The sequence below is a fragment of the Notechis scutatus genome, chromosome Z (genome assembly GCF_049901735.1).
Source record: "Notechis scutatus isolate UNSWTSFEM ecotype Mainland chromosome Z, rNotScu1.2, whole genome shotgun sequence".
Taxonomy (NCBI): domain Eukaryota; kingdom Metazoa; phylum Chordata; class Lepidosauria; order Squamata; family Elapidae; genus Notechis; species Notechis scutatus.
In genome coordinates this window covers 83,913,818-83,930,977 of record NC_142025.1, presented here as the reverse complement: position 1 = coordinate 83,930,977, position 17,160 = coordinate 83,913,818, and the positions used below count along the sequence as shown (strand labels likewise).

Here is a 17,160-nt window from a genome sequence, read left to right as displayed (position 1 = left end):
CTTTAGTATATCTCCCTCCACAGGCCTTCCTTTGCTTGTATGAACCACACCCTCTTTGCTTGTTTGCACCTCTCAGTATCATGCCATGGCTTCCCTGCGCTCACTCACTCACAAAAGCCACATCTCCTTTCCACGACCTCCCTGAGCTCACAACACACATCATGTGCCCTTTTCCCGGCACACATGCCACATGCACCCCACACCCTCTTCCCTGGCCTCCCTATCTCATGTTTCAGCACTATCCCAACTCACATAGAGCCTGCACTGGGCGTCCTGAAGCCTCCCCCATCCCGTGAAATTTCTGTGTTCCTTACCTGGAATTCCCTGTTCTTTCCATTTAAAAACTTGTGTGACTTGAGGTTAAAACTGGCATAGCCTGGCTTGCTGTTGCAAAGCAAAGTGATCACGTTATGTTGAACTTTATAACCATATCACTCAATGATGGCTACACCAGTCCCAACTGCCTTGGTAACTTAAGGAATACTTTTACTCAGAGAATTTGGAATTCCTCCTTTAAAGTGTTTTTTTGAAATCTTGACAAAACTAGTGAGAAATTTAAGGAAATAGAAATGTTTTGGCTAATGTAGTTAGGATTTCTATTTCTCCCATTTATTAAGAATACTAACTTTATCTAAACAGAGGACTCTTGTTACAAAGCATAAAGACATGAAAATAATGATGTGTGTGTCATGTCATTACACAGGTCATGCTTGTTCTCCAACACCTGATTGCAAGTACATCAGTGATGTCAGTTGCCCAATGTCATCGGGCATTGTATGATTTGCCCCCTTCTCACTTATATATGCTTATGTTACACATAAAAACTGATTTATTCTTTCCTATGTCTGGAATCCAAAGAAGAGACCAGAGAAAGAAGGTGATAAGATAGGCACCTGCTGAAAACCAACAGTCTCAAGTGATACATTTGTGGTGGATGAATTGATATGAAAATCAATAATTGTGCTGATTGTGTTAATGTGAAGTGCTGCTTTGCAAACAGCACTAGGACCAAGTAACAATATAAAGTACAACTCAGTTTTTTATTTGTGTAGAAAAATTATAAAATAAATAAGTCATTGAGTTGTGTGAATATATTAAATAAGAATCACATTTACAGAAATAGAAAACCTCTATACTTACATATTTACATTAAAAAAAATCTAAAAGCTATGTTTATCTTACACATAAGCTACTGTAAATTAACATAAGGCTATGTAGATTATTCTGATATGTCCCATTACATTTCATAGTTTATCTAAACATGTGCATAGAATTATAACTTGAATTAAAGGTGCCTCTTTGTAGAAGCAATTTATATCTGTAGAGAAAACATTGAAGCTAATAATATTGCAAACTAAATTCAAGATGCTTTATCTTGCTCTTTAATACTCTTTAAAGAAAAATCCCATGGAAGTTGATAGTACAGTATCTTTGTTTTGATCTTTGTTTTGTTCAATAAATATTGTATCTGTCTCACACACACACACACACACACACATACACACACACAGAGAGAGTTTCATTATTTGCTCTTATATGGTAGAAGATGTTCAATTTCAGCAAAAGCTTGGCTCAGAGCAATGCTTGTTCATCCTAGGGAAGAATCTCACAATTCTTATTGCTTGGATAGTAAGTCACTCCCCACTTTAAAACATTAAAGGGAAAACTGAACATTCTGGAATAGTTATGTTGCAGATGTTAAGGACTAGACTAATCTCAGGAAACAAAGCCACCAACAAATAACTCTGTTGGTTGATAGTTTTGCAAACTGATTGCATCTCCCCAATGTTTTGAAACCAGAACAACAACTTGGAAGCTGCTCCAATTGCTTATGTACTTTCCAATGAGACAAAACTGCATTCAACACTGGCACTTCTGGCCTGGCACATTTTCATCGAGCAAGCGGGAATCCTCCAGATGACAAGGTTGGAGGCGTGGGAGAAACGAGGCACACCCTGAACCATTTGTCCCGGTTAGGAGTCATTGAGCTCTTTAAGCAGCGTGAGAGACTTACTCAAAGCCAGCTCCATTTCTGCCTTTCACCTTCATGGGTGTGTGTGGAACACAGCAAAGAATACAATCACAAGGGCCTTTCAAATTCATGCTTTCTCAGATACTCTCTCGATCAGTTCATCTCTGCCAAAGGTAACATGTGCAAAAAAGAAGTATGTGGGGCAGCGGCCATTCGGTATTCTCCTACAACTGAGTAGCACTGACTGATGTGCTGACTGCTGCTGTGAAACCAAAGCTGTTCACTCCTGCATGTGCGGTCACATGCTGGCAATTGCCAAGAAAAAAAAAAAAAGGACCACCCTCCTTGCAGCACACCTCTGGCTTGCTGGCAAATAAAGTTAACTGAATTCTTGATTTCTTGATTTGAATTTTTCAGAGATGCCTCCATAAATTAGTACATGCTTCAGCGATGGCTTCTTTTATTATCTGGAAGAGGCAAACTGGCATTAGCAGATGGCAGATAGGACACTGATTTCTGGAAAGCTGAAAAAAGGAGATTGCTACATATAGTACTAAACTTAGGTTTTGTTAAAAGATCTTTGGGGACAACAAAGATTTGTATGACTATACAAGGAATGCTGTGGTTGTGGCTGGTGGTTAGCAAAGCCCATGTTTGAGACCTGAGAGCTGCTGAATGGTGGTAAGCTCCTGTCATTGGCTCCACCTCCTTGACTGGGACATGAAAGGAACCCCCACAAACACCCCCCAGGCGGTGGTGATGTCACGGCTAATCCTTTCAAGCCGGAAGAGCCTTAAACAGTGCCTCTGACATGAACAGAGGGGAGGTGACTATACAAACCGGACATCAACTGGAACCAAGTAACAATATAAACTTATAATAACTCAATTTTTTCCCTGTATAAAATTATAAAATTATCAAGCCCCTCAGCTGTGCAAACATACTATATTCAATAGAAAGCACATTTGTGATAATAGAAATCTCTGTGCTTACATACTGACATAACAAACTCTTTAAAATATGGTATTTATTTATACTTTCCTATGTATGCTATTCTGAATATTTATCACAGTATTTATCTGAAAATATACATAGAGCTATAACTTGTATTATGAAAGTGATTTATTTCTGAACTGATCCAATTTCTGGCCATCAATCTCAACCAAGGACCTTTGCAAAAATTGCCAGAATTCCAGCTGGTAGAACAGGCAATTCTTGGATGGAGTTATCAGTCAGTTAGGTAGAGAGTTGGGTTTTGGGTTTTTTTTTGCCTCAGGAGAGTTGTATATTTGATGACTGACCAAATTATAGTGCCTGACTCTGTAGCTTCTACATTTTTTTCAGGAAATGTTCTACATTACATATATGGCAAAGACCTACTCAAAAATGCCCAACACCTCTTATGAAGTTTATGAAGCTCATCTCCAAGAAGGTGGAATTATTGATAGGGATCCTAGGCAAGTAATGTACAGGTAGTCCTTGACTTGCAACAATTTGCTTAGTGATAGCTGGTATAATTTGAAGTTACAACGGCAACTGGCTCATATTTATGACAGTTGCAGTATCCCTTTTGCAACCTTCTAACCACCATGTTGCTAACTTAACAACTGCATTGATTCATTTAAGAACTGTAGCAAGAACGGTGGTAAAATGGGCAAATCTCACTTAACTACTGTATCAGTTAGCAACAGAAAATTTGGGCTCACTTGTGGTTGTAAATCAAGGTCTACCTATAATAAAAAGGGTATATTTCTATTTGTTTCAAATGTCCATGCTAAGGTTGACAGCTAAAAGATAATGACTTTCTTAAAGGAATTGGATGAGTTTTAAAAAGATTTATGTTATTATATGCTATAACATAAAGCTTCATAATATGATAAGAGTATTGGTACAGAAAACATAAATAGTTATAAACTTTTGGAGTTGGAAGAATAGTATAAGATATAGTTAAAAGAATCCTTACCTTCATTCTTTTTAGACATTACTACTGGGAATTCTGTTTTCTTTTTTAAGATTTCTCCTTTCTTCTATTTCATTATAGTTAGTGCATTTTTTTCTTACCCTGAATAATAAAAACATTCATCTCCATCACTTTGTTGAATTTATTTTGCTTTTAAATTGTTCAAGCATAAGTACAAAATGATTTTAAACTATGAGACAGAAAAACTGTGGCATATCAGGTTCCTTGCTCCATTTAATTTTCTTCATTTGTGAGAAGCCAAGTGCCATGGCACAAAGCTTTTGAATGAGCAAATCTCATCTAACCGTGCAACTATTGTTATTACAACATTCTGTCAACATTTCAAAAGTGCTTCAAAGCCTTAAAGTTTGGGGGCATCTGTTTTGAATATAAAAGAGTTTGGCATGTTTAACAATCAAAAGATACAGTAGTCCATTCTTTCTCCAGGAAACCCTAAAGAAACCAGATATTAAACTTGCAAGAATTAAAATACTTCTGCATAAATAGAACGCTAAATCCAGTTGAACAATTGGAGGGTGCAGTTTTCGAGCCATGGCCCTGTAATTTAGGTGTCAAATGGTCAATAGGTCCTGAAAAAGCCTTACAACGACACAATACTATCACTCGAGGAGAACATTTTTGTTCCAATATTTCACAACTTTGGAACTTCAAGAAATTTATGGGAATGGAAGCATTTTATTTCTGCAGAACCTCACATTCCCTTCTCCATCTTTAGCATTTTTTACCTTAAAGTCCTACTTTAGGGCAAAATTTGTTACTATACTCTTGGGAACTTGGGGGTGGTTGTGGGGACATTCAGCAACATAGAAACAGCTTCCAAACTATAATGACCAGTTTACATCAGAATCCAAGTCAAAATTATTTATTAAATGTTAAGATAGGCAATATGTTACGTGCATAATATTGTCCCAAGGCGAGAATTTAGATGATGATTACTATTATTATTAGGGATAGACAACTCTATTTAAGGAATTCAGGACAAGGATAGGGTGGAGACTGCTGCGTGAACCACAAATTGCTATCAAATAGGCTACAGTTTGAGCAAAACATTAACAAAAAGGATTGGGAAAAGGAGACAGCTGGGAAAGGAAGTAATACTGGTTTAGTGCAGTAGAGTTCTGGCCTTAGGATGAGAACTGTGCAGGAGTGGAAATGATAGGGGACAAATCTTTGCCACTGCAATTGCCACCAGATGAATGTTTAATTGAAGTGGAGATTTCATCTGTGACCTATAGGTTACAAGCATCATTGTGTGTGTCCCTGTGTGTACAAACACACAAACATACAGTGCTCATAGTGCTGCATTGTGAAAACTTAGTTTATGTGGTCTTTGATATGAAATCTACAGGACTTCAACAGGAAGTAGATCAGTCATTTAGGCTTTACATAATGGTGAGATAAAGAATCTGACCAATGTGGTCTTAAGTTCAACAGCAGTAGGATAGCAGCTAAAACATTATTTCTCAGGAGTAAAATTTAAAGCAATAAGCATTACATTTGTTAATGATCCCAAACATAAAGCTCAATTAAATAAGATGAAGTAGTGCTGAAATTTCATTTGTCTCCTGCCATTGAATTCTATTACAGGACCATTTTTTTTACAGCAAAACACAACAGCCTTAATTTGTTAATTATTTGAAAACCATCCTTGGCAATAATTTTGGAAGTCACCAATCTGCCATTTATTGTACCTCAATTAGGCTTCATAGGACTAGATCCAAATTGAGTCATAGCTAGAGTAAACACTCCGAAATAATTAATCTTAAATGTTATGTTTCATCAATTTCAAGCTTAATATATCTCATAAAATCAAAAGGACACATTACTTGTTTCCATTGCTCATTTCTTACAGACTTAATGAGACCATCACCTGTCAAATATAGTTTAATCTCCAAGATTATGGTATGCTGGTCTGCATACTGGTCTGTCCGCTTACACTATTCATTATTTTATGATGTTCTAAATGGCTCTCAGAGGTAAAATGAGGTAAATACTGCTCTACAAAATTGGCCCAATGTATTCCTCCATATAATTAATGTTAAGGATAGAGAAATACAAATGAATTCAGTTTTGCATTTTCAATTTGCATTTTTGCATCCTATTTCTGAGTTGACCTATATATATATATACTTTGATGTATGCTTTCTCTAAAATACTATTTTTTGTGGAAGATTTCTTAATATATACATTATAGCACATACTCGTCACTTGACTGCATGCAATATTCACAAAATGGAGTCACCAGTGTATGAATATAGTCACCATGTTTCATAAATGTATATTTAGAAAATATAAACTAGCATTAAAATAGGAAGCAACTTTCTTTCTCACTTTGGGGCACCATGAATCCTAATTCTGGCAAGAAATTTTACAAAACTTTAGTATTCTGTTGGTGAAAACATTGTTAAGTATATTAAGTATCACGTATATCTATTAGCCTTTTTGCCACTATTTTATTGTACTTTCCTTGGTTTACTAGGGGATTTAAATAACTTGACTTACTGTTCAGTAATGACAATTATAATGATGACAAAGCTGACCACTGCAAAGAAAATTGATACTACCACAACTTCTATTTTTAGGACATTTGTTTCATCATTGGTTCTTTTTGTCTTCAAAAACTGTTCCACGCAACGTTCACCAAAGTAATCTGGGTGGCATCTGAAAGCAAATCATGAGAATGCACAATTATTTGTGCATCACTGCTATTCTAAACATATATAGAACACTAAAATGATGTTCAAAGTATCTCCAGGTACATCCACTGTATTTATTCCCTTTGTTTAATTCCCTCTGTGTTCGTTTCAAATTCAAACAATAGTTTGAATTCTTGATCATTTTGATGGGAAGTACCAGGAAAGGCAACTTCATTTTCATATGAGGCCATAATGCTACAACTTCACACTCTCATGTCATGCTACACACACACACACACACACACACACACCCCTACACCTGCATTTTGAGAGTTTGGCAACTGGTTTGCCTTTACGTAAGCATTGCATGATTATGTGACTTTCATCTGTAATTTTGTTGCTAGTTTTTGGGGAAAAATGTCCATTCGGAAGAATAGGTTTGCACTTACGACCATGATGCTCGCTTAATGATCATGGATTCACTTAATGACCATAGTGATTTGCTTAACAATCACTGCAAAATTGTCGCAAAATCAGGTCCAGTCACGTGGGTGCATCGGCTTACAACCGTAATGACTTACGACTGGAAATCCTGTCCCGATTGCGGTCGTAAGTCGAGGACTACCTGTAATAACATAACAAAAGGAGTATTTCAGCCTACAGAAGAGTGCATGGAGCTTACATATGTTAGTTCTCCCCCCCCCCACCTCCAATCTGGAAACTTGGTTCTGTCACTGGCATATAGTTCATTGGGCTTCTAGACAGCTTTGATTTACCCCGAGGAACAAGAATTTCTGGGAAAAACCACAGATATTCACTTTACGGGGTATGCCATTTATCTGAGCACAGTTAAATGAATCTCCAGATTCCTGTAGTTTGATTGCAACTCACTCAGTGATAAACTCCATTTGTCGCGCTGTCATAAATCATAGTTTACAGCCACAAGTGCCTGCTGCACATAACATATCAAACACCAACCAACAAAATTACACCTTGTGAATTCTATCCAGATTAATGGAGGATATATGTTTACAGGCAATATAGTGGTCAGGGCCAGGGACACTATATTAATTTTTTCTTATGCTTCCACAACACTGGCGAGTAGGGAATTAATTTTTTTTTGCAGATTCATATATTCTGTTTCATCACTCTATTAATAACTCTGTGAGAGAATATGGTAATATTTTCAGGTGCCATCTATGGCAACATATTAGCTATCAAAATAGAGATATTCATAGTTTTATTAACGTTTGTTATTTAACTTACTTGCAAACAGGTATTAGAAACTGTTCGATGTATCTGCATTCACCATGAACACAAAAACCTTTATATTTTCCTTCGCATGGAGTTTTAGTTTTCCTTTTAGTTTTCTTCTCGTTTCCTTTTCTTTTGGGTTTGTTAGGGTTCTTTTTTCCACCACCTAAATTTGCTGGATTCTTAATGGGTAGTTTCTCTGGAAAAAAAAGTATTAATTATATTCAATTTCTGCAGAGAGGCATTGCACTCTTGTGATCAAAATGCTAAAAACTAAGAGTTCTTCTAAAACTCTAAAAAAAAGAAAAAGAGGAACCTAGTTTATAGCAATTCCTTAGGCACAGAAACCACCTGAGTGACCTTGAGCCTTTCTTCCTGAAGGAGCAGGAAGCTGGCTGATAAACAACACCCTTTTGCAAAAACACACTGATAGCCCCACTGTAAAAACTAGGTGCGCAAAAATAAGTGGAACCTGCATGAGGGAAACACGCTAAGAATAAACCAATGGCCTACATTGGCATCTCTGCAGTGAGCTCACTGGAAGACTTTGATTCCAACCCACTAGTCTTATTATATAGGTAACACAAAGAAAAGGGCTTCGATTGGTGGAGAGATGGAAGAAAGATTTTAATCTCAGATTCATATTGTTCAAATCAGAATATTACTTTGATTGCAAGTACAATTATAAAGCAAAGAGATGCCATAATGGTGACCAAACATATATACACAAGCAATGTACAATGGCTATGTTCACCTGAATAAGTGGTTATTTGTCATGGAAATCCTAAATTTTAACTCTAGGATTTACTTTAAACAGTCCCAGGTTTATATTAATTAGACATTAATGAACCGTTAACCCCTTTATGCAAGCACTGTAACCTAATAAAAATAATTGTCCATCCTCATCTACAAAGTTACAACTTGAAGCTTCTCTCTTAAACTATGAGAGGGGTGGTGGTGGCAATCTCCTTTGTTATTGGTTTTCTTCCTCATGATGCTGGACCAAAATCAGCAGAGACAATGGTTTGTGCAAAGCTCAGAGAATAGCAGGCATTTCCAGAAGAAAATGAATGGAGATCTGCATTCCCAAAATGACTTCTGATGTGTGAAAACATATTATCTGGGTTAAGCATATTGTGCAACTATAGCTAATATGTTTGTGGCAGCAACTCTACTGCAACAAGAAAACAAATTCAAGAAAACATTCAATTACGCCGTCTTCGGTCCGACTTAAGCATGGTATATAAAATCATACATTGCAATGTCCTACCTGTCAATGAATACTTCAGCTTTAACCATAACAACACAAGAGCACACAACAGATACAAACTCAGAGTAAACCGCACCAAACTTGATTGCAGGAAATACGACTTCAGCAATAGAGTGGTCAATGTCTGGAATACTCTACCCGACTCTGTAGTTTCTTCCCCAAACCCCAAAAACTTTAACCTTAGACTGTCTACTATTGACCTCACCCCTTTCCTAAGAGGTCTGTAGGGGCGTGCATAAAGCGCACCAACGTGCCTACCGTCCCTGTCCTATTGTTTCTCTTATTCTTTTATTTTTCTTATATGTACCCATTTCATATATTCACAACTATGTATACACTTGTACTTATTATCTTGTAAACAATTGACAAATCAAATAAATAAATAAATAAATAAATTCAGTTTTCTTCATACTAAAGTCAATTTGCTATTCCAGACAGTGAAATCTTCTGGTGCAGAGAGATCATGTTCCCATATTTAGAAGCAAGGGCTAGCTACATATCTGAACAAAAAATAAGAAGAATTCATTGATGGTCTTGATAGAAGTAAATATTTATGTAAAGTTTTGATTTGATGCAATTATTTTACATTTTAAGAATTTCAAAATCAGGAAAGAGAAACAGGTTTTATAATAACCTCTGCCTTTCTAAATGTAATTAAAGAAAGTCAGTGTGCAAAACATTTTAATATAATCAGTCTTTTTTATTTCTCTCTGTAATAAAGTCAAAACTAATAATATAAACATTACTGCTGAGCAGTAAGATAAATTAAAGTTAGAAGTTTAACAATTCTAATGAGGTGTGGTAATATGGTTAACCCCAAAGATATTTGCATTTCAGAGGGGTTTAAAAGATCAGAGTAGATAATTATGTGGTTTTAGACAGGGTTTCACAATGATCTGCCAATTCAAAAATGCATATTGTGGGATTGAGAGTATGATTTGCAATGGATTTCTCATTTCTAATCAGCATAAAACAGTCTGAACGGATTATTTTTCTCTCCCTGACACGACTTCACTTACAGGTAAGGTATAGTCAATTCTCTAGCTCAAAGGTGATTTGAAACCCTAATGAAACAACTTGTTTTTTGTTTAACAGCCTTTACCTTCAAAGCTTTATGGCCAACTGACATTCACATGGAGCAGAAATCTAGCATTTAGATGATTCTTGGTTATTATATATTGATACCACATGCACAACTTTTTGTACCATTTGGCATTTTCCATCAGCAGGAATAATTAAACCAGCAAGAACTTAACACAAGGGACAAGCAACCTGTGGGCCTCCAGATGTTTTGGACTTGAAATCCCAAGAGGCCTGCATGGCCAATGGCAAGGATTATGGAGGTTGTAGTTCAAAAAAATCTGGGGACATCAGGTTGTCTCCTCATGTAGCCAGAACAGGTTCTTGTGTTTTATTTACAACCAAGGACATGCAACCCTTTTCTTCTGAGTCAGAAATCTTAGTGAGTTTTTACCTTGCTTATTTTAACACAGCTTTCCCACATCTAATACCCTCAATATGTATTACATTATAACTCCAGTGTAACTACTGGGGAATGATGGGAGCTTGCTGTTACTTATCTGGAAGGCATATAGCAGAGAAGGCTGATTTAGCCCTTTCTGTAATAGAAGGACCTAAACAAGAGTGAAGGAGTCAGGAACTCATGAATGATACACCAGAATTCTCCCGCATTACATATGAGCAAGCTGGAATCCATTTCTCCCAAGTGATCCAAGGTAAAATGGAATGATATTTTTTTCCTGCTGTATCTTCATAGCAGCCCTTTATGTTGGATCAGACTGAGAGAGCATGATTGGTCTGAGATGTGTCAAAAATGTATTCTATGGAGGAGGCATTTTCTTATCTGCAGTTTGTCAGGATCAGGTCTAGCAACCCAAGAGCTCCCTCCTGAACATATAGCCTTTGCTTATTATGCTCTAGCCCCAAAATGTAAAGGGTTGCGCCAAATCTTCTTGTTATAGAAAATAATTTATTTTTCTATTTAAATTTCTACATCAACAAAATCTGAAAATACCATAGCTCTTTGTAATATATTTCTGTGAAGGCAATCAGATGTACATCTTGATCAGATGTACATCTTGGGAAGAATGTTATTCCTATTTGTTTAATCGCTATCCAGAGGGATAAACATTAATCTATAACAAGCCAGTAAGCAGTATATCTGATTAGCAAAAGTATTTCCTATATATAGTTAGGGCTAAATGATGCATTAAATGAGTAGTGAGAAAAGGCCATGAGATAAACTAGAAAATTCAAGCATCAGAGACCAAGGGTTAAATGCGACTTTCTATTAAGTATACAATTGCACTATGAAATTTTACTTAAGCCTGATTTTCAATTAAGTTCAAAGAAATTTGCATGCATATTCTGCACTAATAGCACCTTTGCCAACACATTTATAATTTCTGAAGCATCCAACTAAATCTATTTATTCTGCAATTTGATTTAACTGTTTAATTCAGTACTATATTCACGCAAACATATCTCAATTTAAAGAGGCATTTAGTTCTTTCTTTTACTTAAATAATTGAACATCATAGAAACATCTATCTTTAAGTAAGTAGAGCTTCCCAATGGGACTGAACTAAGGAACTAAAGGAATTGTTTCTAAGTAAGCCATTAGCTAATCAGATAAAGTTGATTTTTGTATAAAAAGAACTTCCAAAACATTTACTTCTAACATTTTTAAATATTATAATCCAGATTAGTTGCCCTACAGGAACCTTTATATATTGTGTAGTAAGTTATCAGAATGGATCATAAAACAACATGCTGAATATTGTTTTGAAATAGCAGGGTCTTGCAATCTAACTAATTGGGTTTACACCATGCAATTAAAATAACAAAACTAAAAGTGGAGAGATCAGATTTAAGTCCTGAGTAACTTGGAGCAACCTATTTGGTGACATTGTATTTTTTGTCCTATGGATAACCTGATAAGAAATTCCCACATATGCCATCTTAGAAGAAAAGTGATATATATACTTGTAATAAAATATAAATAATATAATTTGTCATTCTAAAATAAATGAACACATTATAGGAATGATATTCATTCCTTGTTAGAACTTTATTCTATACAAATAAGTTAATTAAGCTAATAAAGCTAACCTTTTCCACAAAAATCTTTACTTGAGTTAATGTCCATGGTTAAAAAAGTGCAAAGCAAATATTTATTTATTGATACTTCATATTTCTTAACTGCAAATCTCTCTTGGAAAAGAATTCTAGGTTGTGAACAATATATCATCAATAAAATTAAATATTAAAATCAGAATAATTTAGAATTAAAGGTTTTAAAATTATAAAAACATTATAAAAATGTTAGAATGTGAAGAATTTCAAGATGGCAGATTAACAAGTATTAATAGAAGTGGTGTAGAGGAGAGAGAGGTGGGTTCTCATATGTTATTATAATTAAGATTCATATGGTTTTTCTCTTGCATTTTGTCAGACAAATACTTATTGGCAACACTAATATTTTTTATCCATAGTTGCTTAGGCTAGTGATATACATTAATCCTAAAGAATTCTGAATGTTTTCACTGCCTTTTCCTCTGCCCATATTCACAGGTATCCTAAGCATGACTGAGAAATAATAATGATCCTTATGGCATTCACCCAGTGAATGCACAACAAATAATAAAGCAAACCATGGCCAAATGTGGTTTGCCACTTCCTCTCCTTTTTAGTTGATATTTCAAAAATCTTGGTACTAATTGATACTTCCTGTTCCTTTTTTTATTTTTGTGATCAACACTGAACATCTGTGAATAGAATGGGGGTAAAGCTAATGTTTTCCCTTGTTTCTAAAACAGAGGTGAAAAATAAAATGAAGTAATTAGAAATGCTTCTCCAGGACCAGCTCAGCTAAGGCTCCTGTAGCACAACCAACATAAATATGCAATTATTAACTCAAATGATTTATAAGAAAGATTTGACTCAATTAAGAAAATAAAAATATTTATGAACCAAATACTTTTGGAAGTTCAATATATTGGCTCAGGAAATATGAGTATGGCAATACATTATATTCATATTCCCAAGAAATAATATTTAATTGAATTTCTGATTTTCTAAATTCTGATAAACTTATCCAATCTGATTTTAATATCGAAACTCTAATCAAAATTTTGCAATTTACTTTATCCATCAATACGTTACAGATACATTTTAAGAAAAAGTATGCTTTAAAATGTCAATTTCATTATGAATATAAATTCCTTCTTAATATTGCAAATGAATGCCTAAATGAAGTAGAATGGAATGGCTGATACTAAACTACTTCAAAAGTAATATAAATTTTAAAAAAGGTTCATTCCCACTAATATTATATCAGAGGTAATACATTCAAGATTTATTTGACCATGACACAAAATTAAAGTTATATTTTATTGACATGTTTTATATGTTTGTTAACTTTATTTGGGACCCATCTCATTGTGGGGCAACTTACAAGAGTAAAATGGAAGAAATGCTAAAAATGTAAACATGACAATAGCAAAGCTATGAAACAATACAAATAAATGAAGTACAACAATATCAATTAAAAGGTGGTCTGGGGGACAGGAAGTGCAAGGGGGAGGTAGGGTCAGCTAATTAGTCTAGTAGCCATCTCCAGTGTGGTTCTCTCCCACAGGGTCCTCAGGCCAACTGGCAGAGCCATGTCTTTAGGTCCTTTCAGAAGAATAGAAAGATGGGGACAGACCTCAACGGGGGGAGGGGATTAGAATGTTTGCAGGCTTAGTGTTATAGTAGAGAAGGCTCCTTTGTATACTTTATGAACCTCTTTGTTATGCTGGCAGATGGTTACCTCTTTCTATCTGGAGCTATGGTGGCACAGTGGTTAGAATGAAGTATTGCAGGCTAATTTTGTTAACTGCCAGAGTTCAATTCTCACCAGCTCAACGCTGACTCAGCCTTCTGAGGTCGGTAAAATGAGGACCCAGATTGTTGGGGGCAATATGCTGACTCTGTAAATCACTTAGAGAGGGCTGTAAATCACCGTGAAGCAGTATATGTGCTATTGCAAGTGTTATTATAATTTTGAAGAATCAAAATAAACAATAAGAGAAAAGGGCCTGTTTTAAGGCTTCAAATTTCCACTCTTCCCAACACATATTACATGGGCTTTGGACAAAGTTTGTTTATAGTGCAAGTTGAACGACCTAGAACAATAAAGACTATTTAAAAACAAAAGAATGCCTTATATTTCATTTCAGTATTCCATTGGGTTTTTAAAAAAAGATTTAATTTTAAGGGCAACAGTAAAATCCATTTATTTTTTCCTCAGTAAATAAGCTTCATTTTGGTTAAAAAGGGATTTTTATACAGTAATAAGTTGAAACCTACATGGTGAACACACCTATTAACTATTTGTAAAAAAAAAAAAAAGTTTCTGAGATTTACCAAAGTTTCTTGAAAGACATATTTTGTCACAGCTTCTTGAAAAACATACTTAGTACCAAACATTAAAGTTCCCAGGATACCTTGACAGAAATGGATTGCTTGTAATATTAGCTTAAATTTATATTGTAGAGGTATAGTTGAGGTTCAGAAGCCAACTTCATCCTTGTGTCCAAAATGTACTTCTTTTGTACTAGTGTGAAGTCCTTGCCAATGATATATATGCTATAGAATAATCTTCAAATTCTTGGAAACAATCATTCAGACAGCAAGCATGTGACTATTGATTTATTTAGAAACAAAAAAGGACAAAAAGGCAGAATTGTTCACAAAGACACCATAGTGCATATATAGGTCTATTAGATACCTTTTAAGACATATTCATTTTATGGGATCCTTGGTTGATTTCTTGCAGACATTTCATTACCAAATTAGGTAACATCATCAGTGCTCTGAGGAGTATGAAGTGCTCTGAGCTATCTAATTTGGTAATGAAATGTCTGCAAGAAAACCACCAAGTTCCATCAAGGACTCTACAGTTCAACCCTGAGCTATAAATAATCTCTTCCATGGTACATCCATTTTTATTTGGCTAAAGTCTTTGGATTCATGGAATAAAATAAAGGAAGAATAGGGTTCTATGATGCTTAGAGTATATTCTAAGAAAGCCCCTGTCTTGTCAGGAACTACAAAGCAACAGTTCTTCGCAAAAATTATACCAGCCTCCTCTCAGGTGCCTCAGTCCCAAATGGGCAAGCATTCTATATTTTAACCTACCTCTTCCTGCATCGTTCACAAGGAACTGGGGTTCTCTCACTTCCTTCACATTATCTTCTGCCTCTTCAGATTCAACTCCTGATGATAACCGATCAGTGGAAGATACATTGAACATGTTCAAGCTGGGCATGTTTTGCTCGTCTTTTGTTACATTTAGCTCTGATCCAGTAGCATGATGGTAGACTGTGGAAGAGAATTGAAAGAAATGGATACCATTCTTACTAGGCAGGCAAAACTAGCAGAGGTGTTTATCTGAAAATTATACTTGGCAGCTGTTGCACATATAGTTACTCTTATTCTCATAGTGAGTCATTCAAAAAACAGCTCACAGTTTTTCTAGTAGGAATTTGTTTAGATTGCCCCAGAATGTTAAAATTGCCTGGCCAATTTCCAAGTTATTGCATTCCATTAACCAGAACCTTAGCAAGTGTTCTTTAAGAAATATTGACCTCATACCGTGGGTACAAGCCATTACACAATGGATTTTGATCAAACAACTAACAAAAACAAATATCTGGCCACTCTGATTTAAAGTTTGCAACATGCATTCTCCTTTTCTAAAACCATAAAGCAGTTATTCAGTATTTAAAATTCCTCTAGCAAAGAAATCAGCATTACTGGACTAAGAATCACTTTGAATTAAACTATACTCAGAATTGTGACCTCTCTAAAATAGTGGAAAATAGTGAGTGCCTCCTTTCATGATTTAATTAAACAAGAAGCATCCACAATAAAAAAAAATTAGTGCTATCTCAAACGTACAAGAGTACAAGGAAGCTGAGGCAGGATCATACCAAGAGAGAGTTGAGTTATAACTCTGTACTCAGCAAAAAGATCTCAAATTTTGTGACTTAGCGAAGCTGTTCTTAGCAGGGTTCTTGTACAGTAAGGAGAGAAAGAGGAGGTACGGAAAATAAAAGAGATAAATTCATAGACTGAATAACAAATACAGCAATGAGATTTTGAGGATGGTTTCAATGAAGTTCCCATCGCATATAACGCCACCTTCAAATACCCCAAACAACAAAATCAAACTGAGAAGGTGAAAGAGAATAGGGTCTGGCGGGAAACGCAGAAGGTACCCCCTATCCCCGCCACTGTTCCTCAACCTTTCAGGCGCCTCTTATTTCCAAACAGCAGTGTAGTTCCAGCATAACTTTCAAAAAAAAGAGAGAGAGAGAAAACCGGGGAAAGCGGGGAAAGCGGGGCCCAATTCAGAAAACTGCAGCGAGCGACGACCCTAATCCCAGCAACGCACCACTCCAAATTCCTCGCTTGGCCGCCGAAGCTTCTCGCACCCTCTGCCCCGCCTTCTCGACAGGGTCCATCGCTCGCCTGCCTACTCACCTGGACTCTGGAGCAACAGGAGAAGGAGGAGAACGAGCGGGGCACGCATTGAGGGGAAAGGGGCGTCCTCGGGGACCGGTTTGCCTAGTAAAGAGTGAGCGAAAAGCGCGCTGAAACGGTTGAGGAGGAGTCCCTTGGTGCCTGGCGAGTGTTACGCTCGGAGCGGCGGCAAGACACTCCATACCCATCGAGCGAGAGATATATATGCACTGCCGCCGCCGCCACTGAGAGGCCGGCCGTCAGGCAGGGCGGTCAGATGAAGCTCGACGTCAGCCGGGTGGGGAAGGGAACAGGTGCGCCTCGGGTCGGGAGACATCACCCAGTTGCGTGTGGCGCAAAGAGCAAGCCGGTCGCGGAGGCGGACCGGCAGCGGCAAGATAGAAAGCCGTCGGATGAGTCAGCTAGGGTCACGCTCTTTACTTATAGTCTCCAACGGCTGTAGACGTCTCGTCAGGTACATAGAAGCGGAAGATCGACTAGATGAGAACCAAGTGGG

General features: G+C 36.4%; 1 protein-coding gene across 1 annotated transcript; it reads right to left on the bottom strand.

Moving 5' to 3' along the window:
• Window positions 1-1,359: 1,359 nt before the first annotated feature.
• On the bottom strand, window positions 1,360-16,905 carry AREG (amphiregulin). The gene is made up of 6 exons (XM_026679868.2): window positions 16,665-16,905; window positions 15,318-15,500; window positions 7,856-8,042; window positions 6,456-6,614; window positions 3,936-4,034; window positions 1,360-2,439 (listed from the first exon to the last, which is right to left on the bottom strand). Exons 1-5 carry the CDS (start codon window positions 16,711-16,713, stop codon window positions 3,947-3,949), a joined length of 666 nt encoding a protein of 221 aa, XP_026535653.1. The 5' UTR covers window positions 16,714-16,905; the 3' UTR covers window positions 1,360-2,439; window positions 3,936-3,946.
• Window positions 16,906-17,160: the final 255 nt, after the last annotated feature.